Source organism: Triturus cristatus, chromosome 10 (assembly GCF_964204655.1).
Source record: "Triturus cristatus chromosome 10, aTriCri1.1, whole genome shotgun sequence".
In the NCBI taxonomy this organism is placed as follows: Eukaryota; Metazoa; Chordata; class Amphibia; order Caudata; family Salamandridae; genus Triturus; species Triturus cristatus.
In genome coordinates this window covers 624,654,556-624,678,080 of record NC_140593.1, presented here as the reverse complement: position 1 = coordinate 624,678,080, position 23,525 = coordinate 624,654,556, and the positions used below count along the sequence as shown (strand labels likewise).

Genomic DNA, 23,525 nt, shown 5'->3' with positions numbered 1-23,525 from the left:
GACTCTTCGGCAGTATGAACTTTAACTCTTCCTTCACCTCTCATTATTCTTATATGTTTCCAGATGTGTTGTTTTTGTAGACTTTGATGGTTCTGTTTAAAACAGGCATTGAGAACGCCAATAGGTCTGGTGCTGACTGCCAGCCTTTTTGCTTTGTCAATGGTTATTTGGTTTTCTCACGGTTTTTAAAAACTGTTTTACTGCAAGAGCTGCCCTTCTTTTTCAAAACTTGAAAAAATTGGTCAAAAGCAAAACTGTTATTTGGTCTCAAAAAGCACACATTGTTATAGCTACAGCTGCAGGCTAGACTACGGGAATGCCCTCTACGCCGGAATCAACAAATCTCGACTCCTCAAACTCCAGACCATCCAGAACGCCGCAGCCAGACTCCTCCTTAGCATCCCACGACAAGACCACATCACCGAATTTGAATTTGAATTTAAAAATATTTATTGAGCGCTCGGACACCAGGCGGTTTCATGGCGCTGTAGAGGAAATGATACCTGAGTGAGAGGGTGATGCGGCTTAGATTTTAAAAACCTGTGCGAACAAATTGGTTTTCAGGGTGCTCTGGAACTCCAGGTACGAGGGTGTTGATCTCATTTGGAAAGGTAGAGAATTCCAAAATTGTGGAGCAAGAACGGAGAACATTGAGCCTCCCATTCTGCTCTTCTTGAATCTGGACACCACCAGTAGGCACAGAGAGGAGGATCGGAGTTGTCTGCTGGGGATGTAGGGGACGATTTTTGACGTGACAAAAGATGGGGCTGTTCCCGCAAGAGCCTGGAACGTGATACATCCCATCTTAAAGAGGGCCCTTTCTCTAATTGGGAGCCAATGGAGGGATCTGAGAAGGGGAGTGGTATGGTGTGACTTAGGTAAACCATAGGCCAGGCGGGCAGCTTGGTTTTGCACCAGTTGGAGCCTCCGGATGGCGTAAGCGGTGGCGCCGTTGTGTAGGGCATTCCCATAATCCAGCCGGGAAAGGACCATAGCCATCAAGATCAATTTAAGGGCTGAAAAGGAAAAAAAACGTGAGATCTTGCGAATGGTGCGCAAAGTATAAAAACAGGAAGAGACCACTGTGCTGATCTGAGAGTGTAGGGTCAGTTGTTGGTTGAGGGTGATTCCCAATGTCTTAACGGCGGGAGAGGGAGAAGGGGGGGGACCAAAGGAGGGGGGCCAGAAGAAGGGGGACCAAGGGTTGAGTTTGCCGCCAGTGAGAAGAAGCTCGGTCTTATCAGGGTTGAGCTTGAGGTGGTTAAAGCACATCCAGTCCCTGATAAAGACCATCACCGACTGGAAATTAGAAATAGAATCGGGGGAGTTAGAGAGGTTAAAAATGAGTTGGAGGTCATCGGCGTAGTTAAACACAGTGACCTCCATCATCTGCAGAGCACAAATGATCGGGCAGACGTATAAATTAAAAAGAAGGGGGGAGAGAGAGGAGCCCTGAGGGACGGCACATAGCACTTTGCGGGCCTCGGAGGAAAAATTTGCCAGGTGGACTGCCTGTGAGTGGTCGCTCAGGAACGAGCTGATCCAGGCCAGGACAGAACCTCCAATGCCTGCCGCCTCGACACGGGAAAGGAGGATGGTGTGATCGACGGTGTCGAAGGCGGCCGACAAATAGAGGAGAACCAATGCCTGAGGGAGATTAGCATCTTGCCCCGCTCTGAGTGTGTCAATGACAGAGAGCACCACTTTTTCGGTGGAATGGAGAGGGCGGAACCCTGCTTGGCATCGTGGTACATAGCCGCTGTCCTCTATAAAAGAGCTAAAGACTTTGGTTACGTGGCGTTCGAGGACTTTAGCCAGGTGGGGGAGGAGGGAAATGGGCCGATAGTTTACTAGCGCTGTGGGGTCTGCGCCTGATCTTTTCAAGATTGGAATGATGGTGGCTGATTTATGACATGAAGGGACAGTGCCTGATTTGAGGGTCTCATTGAGAAAGGTGAGGGGGGGAGATGGGCAAGTGAGGAAGATATCGCGCAAGATGTAGGCCGGGCAGATGTCAGCGGGGGATCCCGGCTTGACGCATGGGAGCAAGGAGAGGAAGGTTTCTTTAGACAGTGGGGCTATGAAGTCGAGGTGGCAGGCGTTGGGTTGTGGGTCGGGGTTTAGGAAAGCTTGGGAGGGTGGAGGTATATTGGCCTTAATGTCTGCAATTTTATTGATGAAGAAGTTGTTCAGCGAGTCGCACAAGTGCTGGGAAGGTACCGGCTTGGATGAAGTCCTGTCCGAAGAGGCTAATTCGAAGACTGTGGCAAAGATTTCTCTGGGTTGGTTCTCTGCCCGGAGAACCGAACACCTAAGAAACCTCCACTAGCTACCCACCAAAAAAAGAGTGACCTTCAAGCTGCTCATGCACGCCTACAAAGCCCTCCAAAACACCGGACCCCAAAACCTCAATGAAAGCATCTCCTCCTATGTCCCGAAGAGAAACCTCCACTCCGATGACCTAGCCTTGGCCGAAATCCCCTGCATCCACAGAGCCAGAACGGGAGGCAGAGCCTTCTCCTACATCGTGCCCAAGACCTAGAACAAACTCCCCCTCAGCATTAGACGAAGCCCTACACTGCAAGCATTCAGGAAGAGCCTCAAGACCTGGCTCTATGGATGAGACGGAGCTGCGCGGCCCCCCCCCCCGAGCCTTGAGACCCTCATGGGTGAGTATTGCACTTCACAAGTCCCTGATTGATTGATTGATTGATTGATTGATTGATTGGTGGCCTCTAGCACTGAGGGGGACTACTTTGTGTGTGGATGAGCACTTTGTGAAAGAGCAGAATGCCATGAATCACAGTGAAATTTACCTAGAGCCAGCAGCAGCCCCTCCTTAAGGGCAGAGAGGCCACACCCCCCACACAGCTTTTTCCCCGACATAAAGAGAGTCTGTTAGGCTGAGGAAATTTCCGGCTTACAGAAACTCTGCATGTTCTGGTAAGCCAGCCAGGTGCTAAACATGTAATAAATGTACCGTCCAGCTGAAAGAGCAATATATAAACAGGGCCTTCTATGTTATAAACAGTTGCTGTTTGAAACCAAGCGTGAGTTCTTTGCTGGACAAATTAATCTAGCCAGTAATTCTCCAAAGGAAATATTTAAAGTAGTAAATAGGCTGGCACATCCACAACCTGCAACTACTATAACCAGTCAGGAATTTTGCAAAGAAATTGCAACATTTTTTCAGGCAAAGGTGGAAATTACCTGTATCACCTTTAAGGGCCCAGTTGGCAGCGGACTAGGAGATTTAATACAGGGCCATGATTCAGGGCCAGTGTTAAAGCTCAGTATGGATACATTTCCATCAATATCCTATTCAGACACACTCAAGCTTCTCTTGTCAGCCAAATCAGGTTCACCCTATGACCCTGGCCCAGTAGCAGTGGCAAAACTGGCCTCTGAACCTATAGCCATGACACTGACTCCTCTATTCAATGCTATGTTTTCCGAAGGGCTTTTTCCTAAAGTGTGGAAAACTGCATCTGTTATGCCTCTTTTAAAAAAGCCTAGTTTGGATATGAAAGATCCAAACAGCTTTTGCCCCATCTCATGCCTCCCTTTGCCTTCCAAATTGGTTGAGAAATACATGAATGCTAAATTGAGCACTTATTTATGTGAGGCCAAGGTCCAAGACCCCACCCAATTTAGGTTTAGGGAAGGGCACAGTACCGAAACAGCCCTTCTTAAATCCACGGAAGAGATCGGGAGAGTGTTGGATCAGGGAGGAAAGGCTGCATTGATCCTGCTTGGTCTCTCCGCAGCCTTCGATACGGTCCACCATGAAGTACTGATGGACCGTTTGTTGGCTTGCTGAGTGAAGGATAAAGCCTGGACTCTCCTTAAATCCTTCCTCTTGGACAGACTTCAGACAGTCACGTTGGGTGAGTTTGTCTCAAAGCCTTTTTCTCTTCCATGTGGGGCCCCTCAGGGGTCCTCCTTGAGCCCTACGCTCTTTAACATTTATGTATCCTCTCTGGCTCCTTTGATCGAGTCTTTCGGCTTTTGTCTTACTTCATATGCCGATGATACTCAAATTGTGGTATCCCTCCGACCAGGGCAGGAGAAGGCAACTGAAGAGAGGCTTCATGATTGTATCGGAGCAGTGGTAGGTTGGATGACGCAAAACTGTTTAAAGCTGAATGCTAGCAAAACAGAAGTAATCCTGTTTGGGAACCATGTTAATTTCTGGACCCCTAGTTGGTGGCCCCAATATTTATGGGGACTCTACCAATACCCTCCAGGAAAGTTAAGAACATGGGTGTGCCATTGGATGAACATCTTGACATGCGTGATCAAGTCAATGCCGTGGTCTCTGCTACTTCTTACATTCTCAGGACCAAGTGGACAATTCTGCCTCTTCTACCGGCAGACTGTAAGCGCACAGTGGTAACTGCCTTGATTATGTCAAGATTAGACTATTGTAATAGTCTTTATTTAAACATGCAGGAGCGCAGTATACAAAAACTTCAGATGCTCCAGAACTCAGCAGCTAGGCTGCTTACTGTAACCTCGAAATTTGCGTCAATTTCGAGCGCAATTAAAAAACTTCACTGGCTACCTGTAAAAAAACGAGTCCTTTTCAAAACTCTTTGCTTAGTCTTCCGAGCCCTTCAGGACACAGGTCCAGTCCATCTGAAACAACAATTTCAGTGGTATGTGCCCAGAAGATCTTTACGCTCGTCAGGAGCAAAATTAACAGTAGTACCGACTATAAAAAGAGCCAGACGGGGAGGCAGAAGCTTTTCCGCTGGGGCAGCCAAGGCCTGGAATGAGCTCCCTTTCGGTTTGATAAATTCTAAGGATTTACTTGCATTCAGGAAAGCGTTGAAAACATGGCTGTTTTAAACATTCTTGGCCGTAACCGTGAGTCAGGAGGACTGCAGCAAGCGCCAGGACACCTTAGGGTAACTGTGCGCTGTATAAGTTTCTCTAACATAACATAACATAAATGTGCAGGTGCCTGTCTGCCTGCCTGAGCAGAGCTTTGCCAAGCTAGAGATATCCCTGCTCCTGTGGGTGCGACTCCTCAGCATTGCACCCACTTGGAGTACCTCCCTCTCATGATGAGGGGGAGTGTCATTGTAAGCCTCGGATTTGGGAGCTTGAGTTTCAAGCCCCAAAGTGCCCTGGGCTGAGTATATATCACTGACACTTTGTCACAAAGTGTGGTGGGGTCAGCAACTCTCACCGACCCCATCCCACTGTGTAATGAAGTAGGGACTCCCACCTCCTCTCATTGGCTGACCTATGCCCTCCTATGTCCAACCCTCCTGGAGCCTCTGAGGCTTCCCTCCAGAGACACTACAGAAGATAAGTGCTAAGTTTTCATTTAATATTTGGTGAGTGCTTGTATGTATGAATGTATGTGTATATGTGAGTGCCTGTGGTGAATGGGGGTGTGTGTGTGTGTGTGTGTGTGTGTGTGTGTGTGTGTGCGTGCGTGCGTGCGTGTGTGTGTTTGTAAATGCATGGGTGTAAGTTAGTGGGCATGTGTCTGGCCCCCCGTGACCCCACACACTAACAACCCAATGCTCTAACCCCTCCCAGGTGGGCAAGACCTCCCCGCTCCCGGCCAATGCTTGCACCCCTTACGCCCCTTATGCTCACAAATAATGCAATTCGTTTGTGGTGCAAAAATGCCGCAGCTTTTTTGAATTATATAGGAAAAACAATGGTTCCTGTGGAATAATATATTATGAGGTTATGATACATAAGCACAATTGCGATATAGAGGGTTTAGATAATGGCAGAGCACGAAGGAACCACTAACACACCGATTACAGTGTAGTATATTTTATGGATTTTTTAAACAATAAAGTTAGGAATAAACATTATACATCAAAATAACATTTGTGCATAGTGTCCCAAGTGACAAAGGGAACCTAAACCTAAGTGACAATGTGAATATTAAATACAAGGTTTCCACAGTTTGTACAAGTCGATCATTATCATAATAATTCAATGTGAACAGCAGCTATATGCAGTGATATGTGCTGGGGAAATGGCTCGCTTCTTCTGTATGTCGACGGCGTTTCGACCCACAAAACAATGTGTGGTCTCTTCAGGACTATTGATGAAGGGCCATTTGAATATATGGTTGCGCAGCCTTGTGAAAATGATGTGCCACACGTGAAGAGAAAAAAGGTTTACTCACATGAGGACCCGTCCAGGTACTCAATGTGAGGACAGGCTGTCAATCCAATGGGGTATGTAGGTGGGCCAGAGGGGCTCAATTAATTATACGCCACAAACGTAGCGTTGTATAATCCCTTTGTGGATTAACAGTGACAATGCACTGAGAGTATTTCTCGGTAGAAGAATAAAAAACCGGGACAGCGCTCCGCTTATAGATTCAGAAAAGGCTGCGTCAGTCAGCTTGATCAGGTACGACATTGTACCTGATCAAGCTGACTGACGCGGCTTTTTCTGAATCTACAAGTGGAGCGCTGTCCCGCTTTTCCATTCTTCTACCGAGAAATACTCTCAGTGCATTGTCACTGTTAATCCACAAAGGGATTATACAACGCTACGGCTGTGGCGTATAATTAATTGAGCCCCTCTGGCCCACCTACATACCCTATTGGATTGACAGCCTGTCCTCACATTGAGTACCCGGACGGGTCCTCATGTGAGTAAACCTTTTTTCCTCTTTTCTTCACGTGTGGCACATCATTTTCACAAGGCTGCGCAACCATATATTCAGATGTCCCTTCATCAATAGTCCTAAAGAGACTCCACATTGTTTTGTGGGTCGAAACGCCGTCGACATACAGAAGAAGCGAACCATTTCCCCAGCACATATCACTGTATATAGCTGCTGTTCACATTGAATTCTTATGATAATGGTCGACTTGTACAAACTGTGGAAACCTTGTATTTAATACTCACAATGTAACTTAGGTTTAGGTTCCCTTTGCACACTTGGGACACTATGCACAAATGTTGTTTTGATGTATAATGTTTATTCCTAAGTTTATGGTTTAAAAAATCCTTAACATAAACTACACTGTAATCGGTGTGTTAGTGGTTCCTTCGTGCTCTGCCATTATCTAAACCCTCCATATCGCGATTGTGCTTATGTATCATAACCTATTATATTATGCCACAGCAACCATTGTTTTTCCTATATAACTATTACCCTGGTTCCTTAGTGAGTAGGGTTCCCCTGTTTTTTGTTGCAGGTTTATTGAATGCAGTTAACCAACACAAAATGTCAATCAATCAATCATGTTGACCATTTTGCTGATTGTTACAATCCTGACCTTAACCTAGACAGACCCCTTAATTTTGACAGCGTTTCGAGCGAATGCCACTTTTCTCAGTCGTTCTAGCACTTCCCGCTGCCTCTAGGCAACACCTTGCTGCCGAATGTCCTAGGTGGCCCATCTGCCTGAGTCGGGCTGCAAGTGCCGTGTCTTCCCTCTGATGACCCCATGCTGACCTGGAGCCTGCCTCCCCCCCATGCCCCTCCGTAAGGCATCCCAAAGGCACAGGTTTAAGCAGTTCCCCTTTTGGCTATTGCGCTCTGTCTGGTGACTCTTTTGTGCTGTCCCCGCCACGCTGCCTGTGGTTTACTGACCGCAGGCAGCTCCCCCACTCGAATGCCCTTGCTTAGCTGAAACCTAACAACTCCAATTCTTGCCCCGATGTTCAGGAAGAACAGCTCCATGCCTACTTCTGACAAATGGACACCGTCTGCCTTGTGGTAGCCCTGTGTTCTAAGGCTGATGAGACGGTGCCTCACGAAATTCCACCCATTTGCCTTGCACACTTTAGACATGGTGCTGTTTAAATTTTTCAGAGACCGCTCTATTGCAGCATTGTCCAAAGCCCCTTTCCACATGATTTGCGGTATATTCTCTGACCATATCAGTTCTGCTGGTCATATGAGCTGTGCTATGGCTGCTAGGCTAGCTACCATGACACCCAACAAGTCCCTACGTCCCAAGATGGCACGGTCGTTCCCCTCCAGATGAATCACCACGGCGTCCTGCTTCTTCTCGCACCCCAACACCTCCTGAACGGTATGCAGCAGATGTTCCCATCGCATGCCCGGCCTACCCATCCAGTGTACTTCTGTGTTTTGCAGCCCCAGACCATCCTTGCTCCTCCATCGTTGGGCCTTTGTGACATAAGAGTGATCGAAGATCCATACCCTGTGTGACATCGTCGCGACACCTGTGGTAAAGAGAAGCTACATTAGGCTCTGTCGAATGTACCCCCGAAAGGCACCGGACGCTCACCGGCCTGTTTGATGCGGTTTGGCTCCAGACCGCAAGCTGCTGCTGTGGTGGCTGCGCCTATGCAGAATGAGTGAGGGGCGAACTCTTGTGTTGTGAGCCCCGCTGCTTTAACTGCCATTCAGAGGACTGAGCTAAATTGAAAACGACTGAGATAGGACTCGTGGCAGAAAAGGGGCCCATCGCCTAGGGTAGTGTCTCCCATGCACTCCTGCATGCAGCAAACGGCACCCGTCACCTTCGGCCAAACATCGCAGACGTGTGACTTTGCCTTTGCCCTCCTGATCAGTATTGGACCTGCTCAGATACACTGTCAATACCCCGTCATCGATCTGCAGGTCCTTCCCCCTGAGGCAAGTTGACCCTGCCTCGAACTTAGCCGGGGCCACCAACTCATTACCTCTATAGGCCCCAAAAAATGCCAAAGAGAACGCTTCTCTAAATAGAAGTCGCTCATGCCTCTGTGTGCAGATGCTGTCCAGCTCCTTCAGTAGCCTCTGCAAGGTGCTGAAGGTTTTGGGGGGCCTCCTATCCTGTTTGTTGGGCTGTATGCATCCCCAACCTTTCATGGCTGCCCTGTAGTAGAAAGTGTTTGCAGGATCCTTTAACCCTGCTAATTTTGCGTAGTAAGAGACTGCACTGATGTGAGCCTGCACCCAAGACTGACTCTGTTTGTTGCGGAAGGTCCACTGAATAAACTGTTTCACTACTCTGCTGTTAACTTGTGCAATATCTGGGGTGCCCATCACCTTCATGAAGGTCGCGCAGCACTTACGGTATTTGGCAGTTGTCTTGGGGGCTAGGGCACATTCCACCAGCTTGCTCAGGTCCGGTCTACCAGGTTCCACAGGTCTTGAGGTATCGCTGTGCCATGGCGGTCCACGTGCGGCATCACCTCCCTGAATTTCTGCCACTGAAAACGAGACACTGCATCAGCCGCTGTGTTCTCCACCCCTGGTATGTGCCATGCCCTAATCGCTATATTGGCCCTCATTAGAATACCTGTCAGGTGTCTGAGCAAGTGCACCACTTTCGGGCAATGGGCTGTCCCCAGGTTTAAAGCCAGAACCACTGCACGGTTATCCCCCCAGAGGGTGATTTGCCTGTTTACTAGGCGCCTTTCTCAAACAGAAAAAGCCACCACTATTGGAAAGAGTTCCAACACTGCCAGTTTTGTGGTGATCCCTTTCCAGTGCCAGCCCTCTGGCCAGCGGGCTGCAGCCCATGCGGAGCCCAGGATGGCACCGAAACCTTCACCCCCTGCTGCATCCCTAAAGCGCTCCAATTGTTCTGCCATCACCCATGGCTCCCTCCAAATCAAAGATTCCTTGAACTCGGCTAAGAAAGTTGCCCATTGCTGCAGATCTTCTATGACCCCTTCTGTCAGCTTGACCCTGTGATGGCCCTTGCTCAGCCCCTTCGTCAGCCATGCCAACCTCCTGGTGAAAGGTCTCCCTGCAGGTATCACCCGGTTGGCGAAGTTCAGCTTGTCCAACAGTTTTTGCACTTCCCTTAGTGTAGCCTTCCTTCATGCCAGCATCCAGCATAAGACACATATAACCCGGGGGGGGGAGGGGAGGGGGGGGGGCTTGTCCTTAAATCCTGGTACGCCCCAGGTGGCCACTAAACCATTGGACGCTTTGAAAGTCGCAGCCCAATCCAGCCTCCGCTTTTTTGCGGGCCTGCTGACTGACCACCTTCTGCTCTGCCCCGCCCCCCGGTAGGGGATTGCCGCGGGCCTCTCATCGGTCCGGCTTTGCCTCCCTGGCCCACTTGCTAATTAGCAGCAGTCACTGCCAATGGCTGAAGTGGCCTGACTGTGGCCAATGCTGTAGAGGGCGGAATAAAATGTGAATGCCACAACAGACCAATGGATGAAGAGGGCTGGTTATAAGCCACTATATATATAAGACCTAAAAAGAGGCCGTAATGACGAAAGAAGCGTTTAGAGGCAACCCGGCTTAAGTGCCATCATGACTGTTAGTCAAAGGTATACCAAAGTGCGACACAGAGCACTGCGGCATGTTGCAAAAGAGGGAAAACACACACACAGGTGAAGAAGTAGACCAAGACGTTGAATGGCGACGGCCAAGTCACAAAAGCGAGGTTGACCTAGGAGTGAGCTTCAGAATGAAAGGCAAGGAAGATTTGGTGAGTCAGTGCATCACAAATGTTCTACTTCTCCCATTTTAGCCTACACGAAGTGCCACTCCCAATGCAGGCACAAGCACCGGGGGCGGCTGGCCTTCATGGCATGGGAGTAAGAGCGGGCCCCGAGCCCACCTTGAATCGCAGCCAAAGAGGACGAGCCCCAGCCGTGGGCTCTCAGCACCGGCCCTTGCGTCGGCACTACACCCCTGTGGAAAAGCTCGGCGGCACCATGAAAGGCCGAGTGGGGCTGAGGGGAGGGGGGGGGGGGGGCGAGCCAGCTGTCAAGCAGTGCCAGCCCGGAGTTCTCAGAAAGATAAAACTGCAGGGTGCCCCACCCCCGACCAGCCTGTGACCTTGTTCACGGTGGGGTTGAGCCCTGGGAGATAGAAGAGAGGCCGAGTGGAGCCAGCGCTCCCGGTCTGCAATTAGCTATGGAGCTGGTGAGAGGGTTTGATCTTTTCAGGTGGCGGGAGGCCAACTCCTGATTTATTGCAAGTGGGAAGTGCGGGGGGGGGGGGGGGGGCACGGGGAGGATGAATCAGATTGTCAGTCGGAGGGACCTGCCTCCCTCGCTCGCGCTTGCCCCGGTGCAGCCAGGAACATCTCGCATGCGCAGGCCTCCCTCGTTAACCAGCTAGGACCTTGTCCCCAAAGGAATCTTAAAATGGCCCCATGGGAGGGAGGGGGTGAGAATCATTTGACATTTGCAGTCCCTGTAGGAAGGGGGAGTGAATTAATTTTTCCCAGGCTGCCGCGGCGCAGGCTGTTAGCCCGTCCTGCCGGTGCCGACGCCATGTCTCCGGCCCAGCTGCTCCGTGCTCGAGCTCCGTGCCGTGGCCGCTGCAGACACCGAGGCATGGGAGCAAGACACTCGCTCGTCACCCCGCACCCTTAACAAAGAGAAGCCCCGTGGGAGGCGCTACACAACCTGGGCTCCCTCTCACAGACCCCCATCTTCAACATGTGCCATCCTGACCCCGGGGGTGGCCGCCGCCACCCAGCCTGGAGGAAGGAGGGGGTGGAAAAGTGGAGAGGGCGGACATGCAGGTGTGAAGGAGAGCGCTCCCTTTCGCATCACGCCAGTACCACGTGGGACTCATATTTATTTATTTCATACAATTTTATGTAGCGCGGACTTTAGGCAAAGATGTCAGAGCGCTTTACAATAGAACCACAAGTGAATTCAAGATAACCGATAAAACATCGACTGTGCAGATAATCTACGACGATTACTCCATCACAGAGGTTGCATTTGCCACGCTATTTGACATAATCTCTCATTTTTAAACTGCCTTCTATATTCCACAGAACATTCGTGTGGCATCTTTTATTCACATAACTGTAGCTTCCTTCCCATAGGCGAAGTCACCATTTTGCAGTTCAGAGCCAAAATGTAATTTTCTTACAAAGTACTATATACACTAATTCATCATCTCATGTCGGAAGAGGCAAATATTTTTAATAAATACTTTAAAAAAAAACTATTTAACCATCTCTCATACCTTTGCCACATATCCTACCACTTTGTTGGAAGCCTGAAGCAAGAGCCCCGAAGGTCTCTTGGAGAGCAAGGGGGCTCAGAAGAAAAGCAGGGACATTGTGCCTTGGCGTGCCTCACTCTAGGGCTGTGAGGGGCATCCGTGCCAGTAACCACAGCGCTGCGAAAACGAAGACTATATCTACCTCTGATATCTCAACACTATATTCACCTGTTACACCTAGGCCTTTACAGAAGCTGTGAACTTGGACCAGCAACATGAATGCTCTGTTAGTTCCAACAAAACCACATACGTAATGCAGTGATCTGGGCCCTTCTCTCACTCCTACCACGCGTAACAGAGCAGACATAGCGAGTGAGGAGTTGTTTATATTGTAAAACCACAATCGACCAGTCTTGAGGGACTTGTAGAGATGAAAAGACTACCCCAATTTTAAGCAAATACATTATTTCTCAGGATGTCTTCTCGACTGAGTCAAAAACATCCATGGAGACATACGCCAAAAATTAAGCCCTCCCAATTGGTCCACAAACTAATCACATCCACAAATGCAAACCGTGGGGTACTGGTCTGATCAGCATCTCACTTTCCAGTCTCATATACACAATCCTACACTAATGCAATCCCTTGGGAAAACCCTCTCCCACCCTGTGCTTAAGTTGAGCTGGTGATTGGGGGTGGGCCACTGGCACTCGTTTTTGGGGTCTGGCACGTACTAATCTTCAGCATATTTTGATCCAGAGAACGTGGGAAAAGAACACAAAAGAAGGAAAGGGAGGAGAAGAGAAAGGCGAAAATAACTGTAGCAAAGAGAGAAAGCTGGGGTGAAAAAGAACAAAAAAGAGTGAAATACAGGGGCAGGGAATGTCTGGTGATGGAAGAAAGAGGCCTGAGTTGGAATTCCGGCATTCATCAGCACAGGCTGAGAGCTTCTGAGAAAAACAATGCACGGACACTTATAATTTTATAAAAGCACTGCTCCGATTACCCTCTAATCAACCTTTTGTAGCGACATAAGCCCTCTCAGGACATTACAGCTGGATGCCTGTAATGACCTACAACTTGCTGTCCCAAGGGAACACATGACGGAGTTGTTGATTCTCGCAGTGCAGCCATGGTCATCCTGCTCTCTAGCCACGACACTGGCCATCACCTACCCACGGAATCTACTTCAAGATGCTTTGCGAGGTTTACAAACATGTGTCTAGCTCTGGTTGCAAAACATCTACCAGACACAGAATTTTAAAATATGAGACCTAGGCTCGGATTGGTTCCCTGTTCTAAAGAAGACTGCTAAGGAGGCCTATGCTCTGTGCGCAAGGTGCGCTGCATTGAAATGCTCTGTTTCTGCACCTGCAGCAATTTCAGTCACTGCTTCAGGCCCAGAAAACATTCTAGTGTATCAAACACGGTTCCAGGCAGGAGTGAATCTCCTACCTCATTCTCCTTCCATGATTTTAGCTGTTCTGTGCATGCCCGTCAGGGACTGCATGCTGCTCCCCTAGCATACATAATATATATTGTATTTATTACATGGGAATTTCGAACTAGAATATCTATAGGTCCTGGTGACATATTAAATTACATAAATTTATGTTTTTTAGATAACACTTAATACTGCATGTTTCTGTTATTTCTCCAATTGACAAATATCAGAGGGCTGAAAGTTTGAGTTATGGTACTCAATTTATTGAACACCAAAGGAGGGATGAAAGGCAGAGTTGGCCATGACGGAATTAGGTGTGATCCGCACATCACATAGATGTCAGCAACTAGGGCTTAACACAATGAGATATCTCCAGACTTTGGGGCTTATTTACAGCCCCTTGTGCTGATGGTGCGTAATCTTTTGGGATGCACCAGTGGCGCAACCTGCTGCCCCATATTTACAAGGACACATAAAGCCACCCTGCGTGGCTTTTCGTGTCCAGGGTGGCTTTACGTGTCCTTGTAAATATGGCCCCTATGCATGCAACACATTGCGTGAAAGGGACATGCCATGGGTGTTGCTGTGGGTGTCCCCACGTAACGCCCATGGCAACTGCCACATTTCCAGGTTTACAAGAAACCGTAAACCTGGAAATGCGTCAGAATGCTACGCCTCCCCAGGGGAGGTGTAGGGAGGTGCAACGAAGAAAAAATGTTTTCATTGCTCCTCGTGTTTTTTACCTCTTTTTATGCATGCTGTATTCTGCCGAGGAAATCACCTCTTGTGATTGTTTATGTGCAGGAAGGTTTCCCTTCCTGCACTTAACCAATCATTGAAAAAAATGGCATTTTTCAACTTCTATGTATGCTGCATTAAGCAGCACACATAGAAGTTTCAAAACGGCATTTCAGATTGTTTATGTGAAGGAAGGGACATCTTCCCGCACATAAACAATCATTCCCCTCAACGCAGGTACCCTTGCATTATGGTGCACGGAGGCCTGTGTCAGCGCATGGCAGCAAATTGTGTGCCTGCACAGGGTAGAGCAAAGGGATCCATCTTATCGTTGTAGATAAGACGCATCCCTGTCGTTCGGATTGAACACAGCAGTTAAATGGCATGCGGCACCGCGCTGCGTTTATTCCTTGTAAATGAGGCCCTTTGTTTCATGTTCCTACTTGACTTTATCAAATTCATGCAATTCATCATTAGCAGCCCTATAGTTACCCTTACTAGATAGTATAAGCGCTACTTATTTCTATCAAAACACCTTCTTTGATTCCTCACAATGCCTCTTACTTGGCTTTCGAACAGCAGTTTGCCTAAGAATATTGTTGCCATGGACAACCATCTTTTTCCTGCAGAATCACTTTTATGAGCCATGGCATTGCTGCAGAATCACACGGAAAAGGGATACAATGAATATTAGGTGAGTTCCATGAGTTATTTAACTGAGAATATGTTTTAATCAGATAATGTATACCAGTTCTTTTGCTTTATTATGCTAAGTGTTTCAAGGCCTAATGCCAAAGGCAAAATGTAACTGTCCATCAAAGTAAGTGTCCTGAGAAATTAAGGAGTCAGTGAAAGTAGAGTTGAGAGTGTGAGGGTATCTCTCTTCTCATGTTTCATTTTTGTGCGGGTATTTTAGGTGAAAGGTGGCTTGAGAAATTTCTTCAGCTTTAGGCTGTCTCTTAGGTTTCTTTTTCTTTACAGTTTCATATAACACAAACTCGACCCGAAGGTATGGCAGCACTTTACATGAACTCCAGCTTAATTACATAAGGACACATTAATATTTGGTAGGCACAGGGAGATTAAGTGATTTGCCAAAAATCACGAGATGTTAAGCCGAAGCCGAGAATCAAACCTGGTTCCCCAGTTTCAAAGTCGGCAGCATTGGCTGTTACACCACAGGTTTCTATCATACAGGACACCCAAGAGCACTTTGTGGAATGATATGCAGTCAGTTGTGGGTCAAAGTTTGAAAGATTGTTTATGGTGGTGTGATGCGGTGTCCAAAAGCAACAGCTGCTTGGTCATTTAACCTGTAAGTAAGTTCTAACAAGCTTTGGCAAGCATAATAGCTCTGTCTTTGATTGTCAGCTTCTTAGGTTTGCCAATGTTTAGTTTTTTTTGTCATGGTTTTCTCAAAATGTATTGTTGGGTAAGTTGCCAGAACCTCGCCATTCTTAAAAAAAAAATGGCTAAAAGGGAAATTATAGTTTGGTCTTTCAAAGAGTGAACGCTGGCATATTAGTCCATGGCACTTAAGAGAAGCACTTTGAGTGTGGATGTGCTCTATGTGTAAGGGCTGAAGGCTGTCCCTCCTAGTGAAGTTAGCTAATATCAGAAGTGGGCTGACACTTTGGCCCATGCTGTATCCCATAGAAGGTGGAAACATTTTGAATTACACAATAACAGACCAATGGAGGAAAAGGTCTGGCTGAAACCCTCTATAACAACGTTTTTTATACACATCTAATTTTAGTAAATTACAAAGGTATTGGCTAACGCCTAGCCTCACAAGCATTGGCAAAGTCAAAAGGTCTAGCGTTGGCTACCAGCCTTTTAGCTATGTAATGTTTTTTTTTTTTAAACTGTTAGGGAAGCTGCTGGGCCCTCACAATCTGAAAAAAACCCAGATTTGGTCTCAAAAAGTACATATTGCTTTAGTAGTTTCTAGCACTGAAGGAAACTAATTTGTGTGCGGTTGTGCTGCCTGTGAAAGGGCAGAATGTTGTCACTTACAGGGACGTCGGCCAACAGCAGAAGTGGGCTGACCCCTGCCCCATGCTGTTTGCTGTAGTGGGTGGAAGAAAATATGTGAATGACACAATAACAGACCAATGGATGAATGGGCTGGCTGAAAGCCCCTTCAAGTAAGTACACAGATTGTTTTAGTCAAATCAAAAAGATTGTCCTAACACCGGGGCTAAAAAGGGTCCAAACAGTGTTTGATTCCATTTTAGAATGTGCACCAATTAGGAGGTATCTCCTAGGAGATGAGCACAAATTGAACATGCTCCGATTTTGAAACAGGCATTTAACCCGCTTGCGAAAAACTGTTTTCAAGGAGTGATTAGATGATCAACTAGCTTAAAAAAACTTTTACTTACTTTATTTAACTCAGAGGACTTAATTGCAAAAACACAGCCAAGTTAAGGGCTAAAGTTATTTGCACTGAGAACAAAGGGTTGCTGGGGTTGCATTTGTAACCTTTTGGGCCCAAAACGACCTTGATGATTTCTTACCAGCAGTGTTTAATTTGAGCCAATGGTTTCCGGTGCTCGCACTGGCACTTAATTGTCAAAACCAGCACTTATGACAGTCTACCACATGGTGGCGCTGTTTGTCTAATTTAGAGATGAGCACAACAACAGTTGTTTATTAATTCAATATACATTAAAAATGACTAATACCTGCCACCCAAGCCATTCTCATAGCTTTGGGGCCCTGGAATAGTCTACATTGTCACACTTGTAAGAGTGTGATAGTTATTAAGTCAATTGGTGAGGTAATTGTCAGAACTGGCAGGGGCAATGGATGGTTAAAGCTGCATTGGCCTTCCGACCAGGGTCCTGGCACTTAAGGACTTAGTTTATTACAAATTAAGCCTTACTGATCAGGTATCATGGGAAGATACAGTATGAGGTATGTGCCAGGGTTTAATGTGGTTCAAATGGTGTGTTATACATAGTACTATGCTGGTATTGTTCAATATGCAGATGTGGTCAAACTGAGATAAGGCTGAAACAGAGAAAAGTTTCCTGTAATACATATTGGAAGTTGGTGGTACTCACGGAAGCGAGGCCTCTGATGTGCACTTGGAGATTCCTTAGTTTCTCGATTACCATTTCGCCTACGTTTGGGGAGAAGGAGGATGAGTAGCTCCATTCCACTGGAAATCAAAGACATACATGAATACCGTTAACGACGCAGTGTGTGGGAGGAGCAACAGAAACAGAAAAGACACTAAGCCTTCTGAGAGGCGTGGTTTGTTGGATGAATCTTCCATTACCATGTCACAACTTCAAGTAAAAACCCTGGGTAAAAATGTTGTCAGGCAGTGGTTAGGCAGGTGCCAATTTGTTGAGTTTACCAATATATTTTCAGGTACCACCTCAAAGAGCCAAATGCGTCTTTGAAGTCATGTCAACTTATTCGGAATTTAGCAATGAAACAAAAACACAAACAAGATTCCATAGAATTACACAGTATATTTTCCTCTATAGTTCGGGCCACTGGAATTATGGGTGAAGAGAGACACAAATTATGCTGCAGGGTCTAGTAAATTATGAGGCAAGAAATGTCAAATTATGCGGTATAATGCGACACATTTTGTAATAGTAGACCTTCATTATTTAATCATTTTCAAACGTTAACAACAGTCTGGGCATCTGCTGCCCCTTATTAGTACCAGCCTATAGCAAAGAGCAACAGAAAAGTAACCAGTACAAAGGGCCTTCCTCAGCGCAGCAACACGTGTTGCTGCATTCTTAATACCTTTTGAACCGTTTGAGCTAGAGCCAACATTTATTTTTTATTAAAATATGCAAATGATGCCACAGATGAAGGATTATGTGGCCGCACAATCGCATAATCCCAGTGGCCTTGTCTATAGTTCACTGTCATTACGCTGTGCAGTAATGACACTGCGGCGTGGGATAATTCACTTTTGGCTATAGGGCCATTCTTTGGGTGTGTTTGTGCTGCTGCTCTTTACACAGCCTCAATACCCGCTCCAGGCTCAGGAGTATCTGCCCTATACCCAGGGCTATAAGTGGGCCGGGTCCCACCGGTGCTGAGCACCGGCAATTTTTTGAAGAGGGGTACGAAACAGGTCTCTATCGGGCAGTGTTTTGTGCCCTGTTACAGGTGGTTCAATTTCTTCCGAACTGCAGTGACAGTGCGCATGCTCACACTGATCACTTTTCACTAGTGGAGAAGTTACAGCATGACGTCATGCCAGGGGAGCGCTGTAGGGGAAGGGAAACCCTTTAGAGAGAGTCATTTTCTCTCTGGGTTTCACTTCTCTTTTTGAAACTCAGGAGCAGCGACATTGTCGTGGTGTCACCAGGGCTTTAAGTGGAAGCCTTTTCAATATTATATACAAGCCATAGTTGCTGCTTATTTGTCTTATGCAACTAACAACTATTGACAAGGTCAATAGTCTTGACTTTTTGTAGGTATGATGTTACTGGTTTTATCATATCTGGATGCAATGACAGAAACAGCAAAACACAAATCGGGTAGCACACTATGCTAAGCACAGATTTTTAGTTTAGGTGTTTTTAAGCCACGCCCTTAATTACATTGGCCACGCCCCTCTACGAGACCCCCCCAGTTTTTTCATCGCACGTAAAGCCCTGCCTATACGTCTCTGCGCGTGTCCAAAACAACCCTTCGAGTGTGAAGGGACCACACACAGCCAATCTAGGCTTCGCTGCTGACAAGGATTTTTATGTCACCTTTTCTCCCACACATCCTGGTGTGTGGTCTCCAATCTTGCCCCTCTATGCCAGTGCATAGCTCTCCCCCCACACTACTTACCAATGCCCTGATTCCCCCTCGACCCCGGAGCGCGCAGGTACCCCTCCCACCTCCTACCACCCAGTCTGTAAGGGTCAACGCTGCCCATTCAGAGGACGGGAAGTGAGGTCATTCCTGTGAATAATGAGGCGAGAAGGGGGCTTGAAACAATGGCGCGGATCCATCGAACAGATACAAGCGATGCGCAGGCTAACCCCATCCCGGAGGACTGTGCCGGCTGGGGGAGAGGGGCCACAGAATGGACGGAAGTGGATACAAGCACGTAATGAGGCGAAACAAAGGCACACAAAAGATAATACCTGGGACAGCCTTAAGTGTCGTCAGAACGGCACAAACGCCTGTAAATTCCATACATTTTTGAGAGACATCGGGTTTAGTGGATAAAAAGGGGCACTGCCTTTAAATTACGACAATGTTGTGCTTGTTGCTTGATTTTGTTGCGCACTCTCCTATTTGGGGCTCTTTAAAAATGTCTGATTGGGGCTAGGGACAGCAATAGAATTGTATATTTTCAACTGAAAGTTGACGGGAAGTTTACTCTCCATAACATTGAACTTGTATACAAAAGGAAACACAGACTGTCAAAAAGTTTTAGAGAGACAGAAACAGAGACAGAAAAAAATACATAATAATAAAAAAAAAAAAACGAAAAGTTGAAGAAAGACAACATCCACATAATGTTCAATAGAAAGATAACTGAAAAAAATTGAAAAAGGCAGTAATTGAATGTGGCCCACCCACCCACCTTCCTGATTTTCAGCGTACTCACAACACACAGACCCATCACAGGCTCCATGTTCACGCATTACAATTACTCAACTCACCTCTGTATACAGCAGTTTTCATTCATGTGTTATTTTTGTCTCCGTGACCTCAACCTCAGGTGGAAGGTTATACAATTTAATCAATATAGCCTTTCTGGAAAAATATATTCTCTGTTGGTCACTCCTGAGCATATCCTTCTCCAGTACAGACACTGGCCCTCATTGTATCTCCTGTATAGACACAGGCCCTCATTACATGTCCAGTACAGACACAGGCCCTCATTGTAACTCCTGTATAGATACAGGCCCTCATTACATGTCCAGTATGTATACAGGCCGGCGTCGCTTCTTCAGTACAGTTACAGATCCTCATCGCTTCTCCAGTACATATACAGGCCCTCATTACTTCTCCTGTATAGATACGTGCCCTCTTTACTTCTCCAGTACAAATCCAAGCCCTCATTACTTCTCATGTACAGGTAAATGCCCTCATTACTTCTCCAGTACAGATAAAGGTCCTCATTACTTCTCCTGTACAGGTACGTGCCCTCATTACTTCTCCTGTTCAGGTGCGTGCCTTCATTACTTCTCCTGTATAGATCCAGGCCCTCATTACTTCTCCTGTACAGGTATGTGCCCTCATTACTTCTCCTGTATAGATACAGGCCCTCATTACTTCTCCAGTACAGATACAGGCTCTCATCGCTTCTCCAATACAGATACAGACCCTCATCGCTTCTCCTGTATAGATACAGGCCCTCATCGCTTCTCCAGTACAGATACAGGCCCTCATTACTTCTCCTGTATAGATACGTGCCCTCTTTACTTTTCCAGTACAAATCCAAGCCCTCATTACTTCTCCAGTACAGGTACGTGCCCTCATTACTTCTCCAGTACAGATACAGGTCCTCATTACTTCTCCTGTACAGGTACGTGCCCTCATTACTTCTCCTGTATAGATACAGGCCCTCATTACTTCTCCAGTACAGATACAGGCTCTCATCACTTCTCCAGTTCAGATACAGATCCTAATCGCTTCTCCTGTATAGATACAGGCCCTCATCGCTTCTCCAGTACAGATACAGATCCTCATCGCTTCTCCTGTATAGATACCGGCCCTCTTTGCTTCCCCTGTACAGATACATGCCCTCATTGCTTCTCCTGTACAGGTACGTGCCCTCATTACTTCTCCTGTACAGATAAAGGTCCTCATTACTTCTCCTGTTTAGGTACGTGCCCTCATTACTTCTCCTGTATAGAACCAGGCCCTCATTACTTCTCCTGTTCAGGTACGTGCCCTCATTACTTCTCCTGTATAGATACAGGCCCTCATTACTTCTCCAGTACAGATACAGGCTCTCATCACTTCTCCAATACAGATACAGACCCTCATCGCTTCTCCTGTATAGATACAGGCCCTCATCGCTTCTCCAGTACAGATACAGGCCCTCATTACTTCTCCTGTATAGATACATGCCCTCTTTACTTTTCCAGTACAAATCCAAGCCCTCATTACTTCTCCAGTACAGATAAAGGTCCTCATTACTTCTCCTGTACAGATACAGGTCCTCATTACTTCTCCTGTACAGGTACGTGCCCTCATTACTTCTTCTGTATAGATACAGGCCCTCATTACTTGTCCTGTACAGATACAGGCTCTCATCACTTCTCCAGTACAGATACAGATCCTAATCCCTTCTCCTGTATAGATACAGGCGCTCATCGCTTCTCCAGTACAGATACAGACCCTCATCGCTTCTCCTGTATAGATACAGGCCCTCTTTGCTTCCCCTGTACAGATACATGCCCTCATTGCTTCTCCTGTACAGGTACGTCCCCTCATTACTTCTCCTGTATAGAACCAGGCCCTCATTACTTTTCCTGTATAGGTACGTGCCCTCATTACTTCTCCTGTATAGATACAGGCCCTCATTACTTCTCCAGTACAGATACAGGCTCTCATCACTTCTCCAGTACAGATATAGATCCTAATCGCTTCTCCTGTATAGATACAGGCCCTCATCACTTCTCCAGTACAGATACAGACCCTCATCGCTTCTCCTGTATAGATACAGGCCCTCTTTGCTTCCCCTGTACAGATACATGCCCTCATTGCTTCTCCTGTACAGGTACGTGCCCTCATTACTTCTCCTGTATAGAACCAGGCCCTCATTACTTTTCCTGTAGAGGTACGTGCCCTCATTACTTCTCCAGTACAGATAAAGGTCCTCATTACTTCTCCTGTTCAGGTATGTGCCCTCATTAATTCTCCTGTATAGATCCAGGCCCTCATTACTTCTCCTGTTCAGGTACGTGCCCTCATTACTTCTCCTGTATAGATATAGGCCCTCATTACTTCTCCAGTACAGATACAGGCTCTCATCGCTTCTCCAATACAGATACAGACCCTAATCGCTTCTCCTGTATAGATACAGGCTCTCATCGCTTCTCCAGTACAGATACAGACCCTCATCGCTTCTCCTGTATAGCTACAGGCCCTCTTTGCTTCCCCTGTACAGATACATGCCCTCATTGCTTCTCCTGTACAGGTACGTGCCCTCATTACTTCTCCTGTATAGAACCAGGCCCTCATTACTTCTCCTGTACAGGTACGTGCCCTCATTACTTCTCCTGTATAGATACAGGCCCTCATTACTTCTCCAGTACAGATACAGGCTCTCATCACTTCTCCAGTACAGATACAGATCCTAATCGCTTCTCCTGTATAGATACAGGCCCTCATCGCTTCTCCAGTATAGATACAGACCCTCATCGCTTATCCTGTATAGATACAGGCCCTCTTTGCTTCCCCTGTACAGATACATGCCTTCATTGCTTCTCCTGTACAGATACGTGCCCTCATTACTTCACCTGTATAGAACCAGGCCCTCATTACTTCTCCTGTACAGGTACGTGCCCTCATTACTTCTCCTGTATAGATACAGACCCTCATCGCTTCTCCTGTATAGATACAGACCCTCATCGCTTCTCCTGTATAGATACAGGCCTTCATCACTTCTCCAGTACAGATACAGACCCTCATCGCTTCTCCTGTACAGATACAGGCCCTCATCGCTTCTCCAGTACAGATACAGATCCTCATCGAAATCCGTTCCTTCGGGTAACTTTTTATTGCTTTTAGGAAATAGGTAGTCCTTCTCTCCACCACTTTGTGAACTACATGCCCGCCCCCTTACCTCACCAATGCGGGAATATGCTGCAAACAGCAGCAGAAATGCCACTTCTATAGACTGCTTCCAATGTCTTTATATTTTTATAGATGTTGTCTAAATTTGCAAGCAATAGCAACAAAACATAGAGAGAAGTGACATAGAAAACAGGGAAAACTGGAAAAAAGAGATTCCAAGTAATATGGCAAGACAAAAAAACACAAAACCTTATATTCAGTTCTAACAGGAAGCAAGTGTTAACAAAAGCAAAAGGAGACAAAAAGAAACGAATAACAATGACGTGAGTAATAAAACAGCTCACAAGACAAAAAGACGGGAGTGACAAATGTGGCAAAGTGACAATAAATGTCAAATGACAAATGTGCTGAAAAGTGACACAGGGCATTAAAAAAAAGAAATTGCAAGAAAAGGGACAAAAAATGACACTGAGACTAAAAATGTGACAAGAATTTGCAAAATATTAAGCAAACTGCTCTGTATGGTGGCACGTGTCAGTTTTTGTCCGAATAGCCACGAGTGGGCTTAAATTCAGCTAGAACTAACTATGGGACGGAGTAGGGGGTTTTCAACCACTAACATTGCAAATCCAATCAGCACACGTACAAAAACACAATCAATTTTTTTTTTTAAATTTGTCTTATAATATTTATTTGAATACGCTTACTTACATCAGTACACCTGCATATGGATGG

At 46.6% G+C, this 23,525-nt stretch overlaps 1 protein-coding gene across 7 annotated transcripts in view; it reads right to left on the bottom strand.

Annotated features, from left to right (window-relative positions):
• LOC146789809 (ankyrin repeat and fibronectin type-III domain-containing protein 1-like) overlaps positions 1 to 23,525 on the bottom strand; it is a 2,714,698-nt gene that overhangs the window by 232,013 nt on the left and 2,459,160 nt on the right. For all 7 annotated transcript variants that reach the window (XM_085632159.1, XM_085632158.1, XM_085632162.1 and 4 more), the window contains one exon: positions 17,129 to 17,226. In XM_085632159.1, coding sequence (XP_085488285.1) covers positions 17,129 to 17,226 — 98 coding nt within the window. The remainder of the gene's footprint in view (positions 1 to 17,128; positions 17,227 to 23,525) is intronic.